This window comes from Capsicum annuum, unplaced genomic scaffold (assembly GCF_002878395.1).
Source record: "Capsicum annuum cultivar UCD-10X-F1 unplaced genomic scaffold, UCD10Xv1.1 ctg80990, whole genome shotgun sequence".
Classification (NCBI taxonomy): Eukaryota; Viridiplantae; Streptophyta; class Magnoliopsida; order Solanales; family Solanaceae; genus Capsicum; species Capsicum annuum.
The window spans coordinates 1-8607 of NW_025891676.1; the positions used below are offsets into that span (position 1 = coordinate 1).

Consider the following 8607-nt stretch of genomic DNA (forward strand, 5'->3'; position numbering starts at 1 on the left):
GGTCTAAAAGGTAGGAGATTTCTAGTTGTGATAGATGATATTTGGAGTACTCAGGATAGGGACCAAATGCGAAGAATATTTCCAAATGACAACAATAAAAGTCGAATTCTATTAACTACTCGCCTCAACTATGTAGCTGATTATGCAAGTCCTGATTTTCTTTTCTTATTTACTGGAATACTGTTCAAAACAGATCCATGCCCTCCACAACTAATAAAAATAGGGAAGCATATCATACAACAATGTCGAGGACTACATCTCTCGATTGAAGTCATTGCTGGACTTCTTTGCAAGATGGACCCGACCCATAGTAATTGGAAGAAAGTTGAGGAAAATCTGAACTCATTCTTTGGTACGGTTTCTGAACAGTGCCAATCAATTCTTTCTTTGAGCTACAGTTACTTGCCCCAACATTTGAAGGCTTGTTTTCTCTATGTTGGAGGTTTTCCTGAAGATATAGAGATTAGTGTTTCGAAGTTGATTAGGCTATGGATTGCTGAGCTATTCGTAAAGGGAAGAAGTAATAAAAGGTTAGAAGTGGTGGCGGAGGAGTACTTAGATGAGTTAATTGATAGAAGTTTAATTTTGGCTGGTACACGAAAGCCTGATGGAAGGATGAAAACTTGCAAAATTTACGATCTTCTTCGACAACTGTGCATTAGAGAAGCTCAATTTGAGAATTTCATGCATGTACTGAATGATAATGACTACAGTTTCTTAGAAGGCATACATATTTATCCACGGAGAGTGATGCTTCTTTCACTTGGTACTCATTGGAAGCATTTATATGTTCCAAGGCATTGGAGTGGTATTACAACTAATACAATCCACAGCTTGATTTTTATGGGCAATTCTTTTCAATTATATCGAATGCCACAATTTGTTTCGCACTTCAAGCTGCTTAAGGTGTTGGACGTATTTTCAATCAATTCCAATTTCTCTTGGGTGATATCTAAACTTGTACATTTGAGATATGTTGCTGCAAATATTGACGGAGCTCCTTCACTAGCTAAACTGTTGAATTTACAGACCTTAATTCTTCGGAATCTTGGACCGAAATAAGTCATTTTTTGAATCAATTCACCAAAGTAATTTGTTTTTTGAAAATTTTACAAAACTAGTATAAACGTTGTTCCCACTAACGTTTTATGTTTTAAAAAGGTTAACGGCTCAAATGGAATTGGTGTTAGACGTTAGAATATAAAATGTTACTCACAGTAACGTTTTGACATAAAACGTTACTCTCGGTAACGTTTTAGACATAAGACGTTACCGCCAGTAACGTTTCTCTGTAGCTCTGCCACCCAAGAATCTCTATACAAATCAGACATTAAATACGTTATCACCAATAGCGTTTTAGCTGTAAAATGTTACTCCGAATAACAATTCTATCAAATCAACCCAGCAACTTTTTTGATCGAAATTTTGCCTTGAAATCGTAATCACTAGTCACATTTTTAGTTAAAAACGTTACTGTGAGTAACGTTTCTAGCGAATCAAATCACAGACCTGCAAAGTTTTAGGACAACAGGTTATATAAGTGACGGTATGTATAGAATGTTCAAACACATTTTTACAATTCTAACCAAAGCTTTTGCTTATGTGCTTTATTCTAGAAACGACATTTACAAAGTTTTAATAGGTATGGCTAGTCAATATTTTGTAATGCATTAAAATTATTTTGATGTTTTAATAATTATAATACATATCTTATTTTTGTGTATAGCAGAAAAATGGCTAATTTTGAAGAAAATGTGATGGTTGCTTTGTATTGGGGTGGTGAAATAATTTCTGACATGAGCGGATTTAGATACAGCGAAGGTGCTGGAATGATTGTTAGCATGTCTATTTCAACTAGCTACATTGAACTAGTTGCAATGTTGCATGAAAAAATGAGGACAAACAGTGAAAATATTCAAATGGATATTTCTGGAAAATATCCATGCTCATTTCAAGGAAACATTACAAGGTTTATTGAATTTAAAATAGAGAATGACCAGTCTTTGCTACAATTTCTCGTCATTCCTAAAAAATTTTCGAATAAAATTATGTATGTAAAGACTAGACCAACAAATCATGATAATCTATTTCAAATGAATGGTCAGCATGGTTATCATATGAATTTATTAGCTCAAAATTATGGATTTGCCATGCTCAGTCATCCTCATTTTGCATATACTGCAACCCCTAGTATCCATCAATCACTTGATGCAAGCCCTAACGAACATGAGTATCAATCATATGATGAAGGATTAAGTAGTCAAGGACACATTGAAAGTGGCCACAGACAATATGACATCAGGTGGGTGATCTTTACTTTTTTTGAAACTATAAGAAATCTTATGCATCACTACTTCACTACTTCATTATTTTTTTTCCGCAGAGAAGATGAGGATAACTTTGATTTGTGTAATGATGCATATGCTCAAATTTGTGATGAAAGTTAGGAGGAAGATGAACCTTCAGAAGATGATGGAGAAAGTGAAATTTTAGAAAGTGAATCTGATGAAGATACCAATGATAGTGAAGATTTAACTCAAAATGATATTGGTGTAAATCTTCATAATCAATTTGGTCAAAGTGTGTCTGAAATGCAAAATCATGATATACTCTACTTTACAACATTAGAGAATGAAGAAGATATTTTTATCTCTACCCGTGAATCTGAGATGAATTGTTGTTCTGTTTGGTCTGACGATGGCAAAAATGATTCAAAAAAAGGAATGTGTTTTAGCAGCAAAGATAGATTGAAACGGTCTATGACAATTTGGAGTTTGCGCAAAAATAAAGAATTCATAGTTGTAACATCAAGCAAGAAACTATGGATTGTCAGATGCAAGTTTCACAAATCATTAGGTTGTCGATGGTTTCTTCGAGGCCGAAAGGTTGGAGGTAGCCTTTGGAAGATAGGAAAGTATTTTGATAATCATAGATGTGAGACTGAAGGGCTTACTACAATCCAAGCTAACCTAGATACCAATTTAATTGCATCTTTGTTTCTAAATCAAATACATAAAAATCCCAAATTGTTGGTAGTACATGTCATTTCTAAGGTTCATGAGATATTTGGTCATCAAGTAACATATAGGAAAGCGTGGCTTGGACGTCAACAAGCATTTAAATTGGTGTATGGTGATTTTCAGAAATCATTTAGTGAGCTTCCTAAGTTTTTTGCAGCTTTTCAACACTTTAACCATGGAACAATTGTAGAATGGAAACACGAAGAGTCAATGAGTTCGTTAGAGGTAAAAACGTTTAAATTTGTATTTTGGGTTTTCAAGCCATGCATTGATGGATTCCTAACTTGTCGTCCAGTTATTTCAGTAGATGGAACCCATTTGTATGGTAAATATGAGATAAAATTATTAATTGTAGTTGGAATTGATAACATTCTTCCTCTAGCATTTGCTATTGTTGACAGGGAATCGGAAGAGGCATGGAAATGGTTTTTTAGAAAACTAAGCGCACATGTAATAAAGGATAGAGAAGATGTATGTATTATCTCTGATAGGGCAAAAGAAATCTTAGCTAGTTTATCGGAGTTGTGGCAATTCCAGGAGCCTCGGGCCTTTCATCGATTTTGCGTAAGACATCTTAAGAGTAACTTTCAATCTTATTTTCCTAACAGGAATCTCAGTGATCTGATGTGGAATGCTGCATCGGCTCATCAAGTAAGGATGTTTCTAAGCTTTGATGTGGGAAATCAGGGAAGAAAATGAAGAAGCATATGAATATCTCATGCAATTTCCATTGGACAAATGGACGATTAGCCATGATGATGGAAAAAGATGGGGAGTGTTGACAACAAATCTTTCAGAGTCTTTCAACGGTCTTCTAAAGAAAGCTCGAGGATTGTCTTTCACTGCCATGGTGACACTTTCATTGGAGCAAATAGTTGAACGGTATACCCGTAGATCTCAAACAGCGCACCAACTTGTAGAGCAAAAGGAATTATGGACAAGCAGGTTCAAACTAAAGTGGGCGAAGAACTACGAAATTTGAAAAAAACACTTTGTTTTTTATTGGAATATATCCACTAGGACATATGAGGTTAGATCTATTCAAGTTGATGGTACTGGTGGTAATCTTCATCGTGTTTCACTAAATGATAAAAAATGTGATTGTGGAAAATAGGCTAATTTGCACTTTCCGTGTTCACATGTCATGAAGGTTACTGAAAGAATGGGAGGGCTAGCTAGAAATTTTGTTAGCGAATATTTCACAACAGAGAATTATGTTGCTACATATTTTGGGTCATTCTCACCGGTTGGGCACGAGGCATATTGGCCATCTCCAAGTTTTATAATGAGAACTAATGAATTCTATCATCGTCCTAATCGACAAAGGACAACTAGAGTACCTAATGAGATGGATCGTGGTCCTGCAGTATATGGGCGAGCTTGCGGGTTGTGTAGATAGACTGGACATGATAGGCGTCGATGTCCAACTTGTAATCAAACTTAAGTGGGTACTCTTAAACATAGTTTCTGTAATACCCCAGAAAATTTTCTTCGTAAAGATTTCCTGAGAAACGTATCGAGTTCTACGTTTTAGAGCGATCCATTCTTTAACCATGGCACCAAAGAATGCACTTTTGTGAGTCAAAAATTATAGAGGCAAAACTGATTCTTTTATGGGCAGAAATTGTTGTAGAGGCCCCAAAGAATGAATCTTTATACGGTTCGAATGTATCCTGAACTATGAGAATAAGCTCAAACATTCACCTAACTACCATTTTGAAACTCTACTGGGGTTAAAATTGCCCTTCTTCCTTAGGACACCAAACAAATACTGGTAAAACACTTGCATTTCTAGCTAGCAGCTGAACCACAACATCAAATTTTACCTCTTAAACCATTTTTAGCCCTTCTCCCAAAATGCCCACAACCATTTCCGATAAACCATGGACTGCTGAACCACAACATCAAATTTGACACATTCCAGAGCACCATTAACAATAATAAAAGAAAGTTAAAACTAGCACTACAAATTTGAAGAACGATATAAAAAGTATTTGAAACAATATGAACTGTGAAGCTTTTTCATGAAGATCACAATAACATATAAACCCTTATGTGCGAGAAATAGCTAGAAAAAAAGGGAGTCACGACATGATAATTGATAAACATAACCAACCCCTTAAATTCTTTGAACCTAACAATGAGGGTACGTAGATACCATAGACTAAAATAAGTAACAAACTTTCGAAATAATAAACATGCATACAACAGATACAAAAATACTCATCATCATCACTATCCTATTATTGCTGGATTTTCAAAAAAGAACTCTCAAGGCTTCGGCGGGTGCCTAGCAACATCAGGCAGCTCCTGTCCCTTTGCACCAGCCACCTCAGCAGCTACAACCTCTCTACTCTCTAAATATGCCCTGACAGCCATGAGCAGGATACAAAACGCTAAAACAATCTTTCTATGCAAATCAAAGCCAAAAGTTCAATAAGAGTACACCATTGGCTAAAAATGAATAAAAATCAAATCTTTCTATGAAAATGAAAAACAACCACAAATATATGGCAGATTCTCAGAGACAACAGGAGAAGCGAAACAGTGTCATAGGAAGAAAGAATTAAGCATATTCTTGCACACATTTACCCGCAAATGTCTGCTGCTAATTTTTTACTTAAAACAAGATACTACCAGAAAAAAAAGAAAGAAAAATTAAAGAGTCAGATGCAATGACAGCTCAAAGCAATCTAAACCTTAAAAAGGACAATGAAAAGTAAACTAACAACTCGCATACACCGCAGCTCAAGATTAGTTTATGCAGCTAAACCAAATCGCGTACACCACCAAAGAATAGAAACCAAAAACCTTAAAAAAGGACAACAAATTCTATAAAAAAAGAAAAAAGATACTAACAACTTTCCAACAACTAAGCATAATGAAAAGTAAACTTAAAACAAGAAAGCAAAATAACTTATAGAGAGAACAAGTTTTCATGTATTACCAAGTTATGTCTAGACCACGTTCAGGGGAATGGAAGAAGGAAGAGTCTAACATAACTCTATTACTCTTTGCCTTTTTTTGTTTTGCTTTTTTTCTGTTTGGCTTTTTTTTTCGGCGTGCTGGTAAGCATAGTGACTCCCTGTCAAGCAAAGGTCAATTTTCAACTGTTCATCTAAAAAAGTGCAGTTAAGTTGAAAAAAAATATAACATAATCACAAAAAAATACCAGTCCCACAAAGCTTAGCAATAATTGTACGCTTCTCTTTCTTTGATAGTTCATCATGTGGAATAGTCGTGTCACAACCTTTACTTTCATCCTTCGGATAATTACCATTCACTTCATTGTTGGCATCATCCAACTCATTATCTTTCATCTCAGTGTTCAAGTTCTCTAAATTATTAGTGGCATTGGGGATATCAATAGACATTGGCACAGGAGATAAGGTGAAGTTTGGGTCATTCACAAAATGTTAAGGCTGATAACTACCAAATATATTATCAAGTGATGAAAGACTTGGATACCTTGATATTTGTGGAGTATGTGGAGTCTGTGGAGTCATGTATGGCATAATCTCTGTATGTTGATATATTATACCTGATGCCTGAGTGAATTCCTGAGTACAACCCATTGAAGTGGAACCAAAATCATGATTCGTTGTTGCTTGATCATCTTCTGAACTTATTTGTCCATTTTGTGTTGCTTCATCCATTTCAACAGGCACTTGGTCTCTCGCAATAGCACGTTCTCTTCTTCCAGCAACACCGTCTTTTCCTCGCCTACGAATAGGGGGACGTAACTGATCAGGTTGCACCTCATCTCTTTTATAATCGACTGATACATGGATCCTGTCGTCTTTATGGACATATCTCAAACAATCAGAACTTTGATCCATCACCATCTTTCTAAACATATATAAGTCCTCATACGATGGCGTATATCCAAGTGATTTAGCTTTATCAACCATCTAATGAATATGACACGCCTGTGAATTAAAGTAAAAATCATTTAACTATACAAGCATTATAAAGATTCAAGAAAAGCTAAGTTCCTACTTTGGAGGTTCTGAATATTATTAACATATATTAGATAAAGAAAAATCAGAAAAGCAAAGTTCTACTTACCATTGTTTCATATGCAGTTGAATTAGGCACATAACCTTGTTGGCATTGAGAACGGAGATTAGGATTACCAATGAGAAAACGAGTAATACATCTGAACCAAATAAGGTAGGGGTCGTTATACCGAAGTGGCCCATGATTGACTGGTGCATTACAGATATATTGTTCTTGCTCGTTCCAAAAAGGTAACCATTGTGCATGTTCTAACTCCCAGTTTGTATTTGGCCTTCCCCGATGATCATGACAAAAGTGGATGGAATCAAATAGAAATGGAGTTGGAATCACCTATTGCAATCCAAATTGCCTCATTACTCTATCAGGCAAGTGAACCTCTACCACATCCCAACAGAAGATTGAAACTCTAACACGCCACATGTCTCGTCCAGCACGACAATAGTCAGAAAGACTCTCAATTAAATCATCAGTATATGGTTCCCAGATAAACTACATGAAAAAGGAAAAAGCAAATGAGTCTATATTTACAATTTACGTAAAATCAAAGATAAAAAATTAAACACAATCTACCTAATCTTCTGTCATAGAGTCAAGTGCATCCCTATAAACTTTCATCACATACTTAGTAGTGTTAGTCCAACTAAAGTGTGCAAACCATCTTGTAGCATGTGGACCCCTACGCAAATCAGTAGGAAAAATATCTCTTGTACCTCTTTTTCCTACTATCTGTGGCCTAAGGTCAGTGATCCTCTCCCACGCCCAAACCTGATATATATATATATATATATATATATAAACTACAAGAAATATCGATAAATAATTTATGCAATTATTAGAATTATTAGATATACCTGAAGTAGTGGTAGAAATCCGGCTATCTCATTTTGGATACTCTATGAGGCTTTACAAAGAAAACGATACAAGTACGCTAAAGTTGCACTACCCCAACTATAAGACCCAATTGTATTGACGCCCTCGAGCATAGGCAGGTACATAAGCTTCAAATAAGAACCAGATGTATCTGCCATCATCGTACCTGCAATCATCCAGAACATGTAATACCTAGCCTTCTGATTGATTATTTCTTGAGTTGCCATGTCTTACAATTGTGGCTCACTTAGCATGTGCATTTTAAGCGCAGAGACCTTGAGGAAACTACTGCTAAAGTCCTGGAGAGATGGAACAAAACCTAATAATCTTTGACAAATGTTTTGCCAATCACCAATAGTTCTCGTCGTCTCAATACCAAGTACCGGAGCACCATTCAAGGGTAATCCATACGACACCTCAATATCTTGCAAGGTGATAGTTTCTTCACCTGTTCTAAAGTGGAAAGTATGTGTTTCAGGACGCCAACGCTCAACTAATGAAGTGATCAAACTACGATCGATAGCAGGCCTATTACATTTATAAACACCATACAATCCAGATAATTTAATCACTTCTGAAAGTCGTGGATGGATAGGATATTTTTCTACAAGCTTCCAAAAACTTTCATCACTCTTTCTCGTATTAAGAATCATATCAGAACTTCCATCCTATATATCCCGTGACCTATGAGTAAGTT

General features: G+C 35.7%; 2 protein-coding genes across 2 annotated transcripts; both read left to right on the forward strand.

Annotated features, from left to right (window-relative positions):
- Positions 1 to 6: 6 nt before the first annotated feature.
- Positions 7 to 1174, forward strand: LOC124895276 (late blight resistance protein R1-A-like; the record flags this gene model as incomplete). The annotated part of the gene is made up of 1 exon (XM_047405715.1): positions 7 to 1174. A coding segment is annotated over one exon (1056 nt), but the record flags the coding sequence as incomplete, so codon positions are not given.
- A 559-nt stretch (positions 1175 to 1733) lies between these two features.
- LOC124895275 lies at positions 1734 to 4419 on the forward strand. The gene is made up of 5 exons (XM_047405714.1): positions 1734 to 2306; positions 2448 to 3547; positions 3708 to 3902; positions 4041 to 4050; positions 4171 to 4419. The coding sequence occupies exons 1-5, from the start codon at positions 1734 to 1736 to the stop codon at positions 4417 to 4419; spliced, it is 2127 nt and encodes a 708-aa protein (XP_047261670.1).
- The last annotated feature ends 4188 nt before the right edge of the window (positions 4420 to 8607 follow it).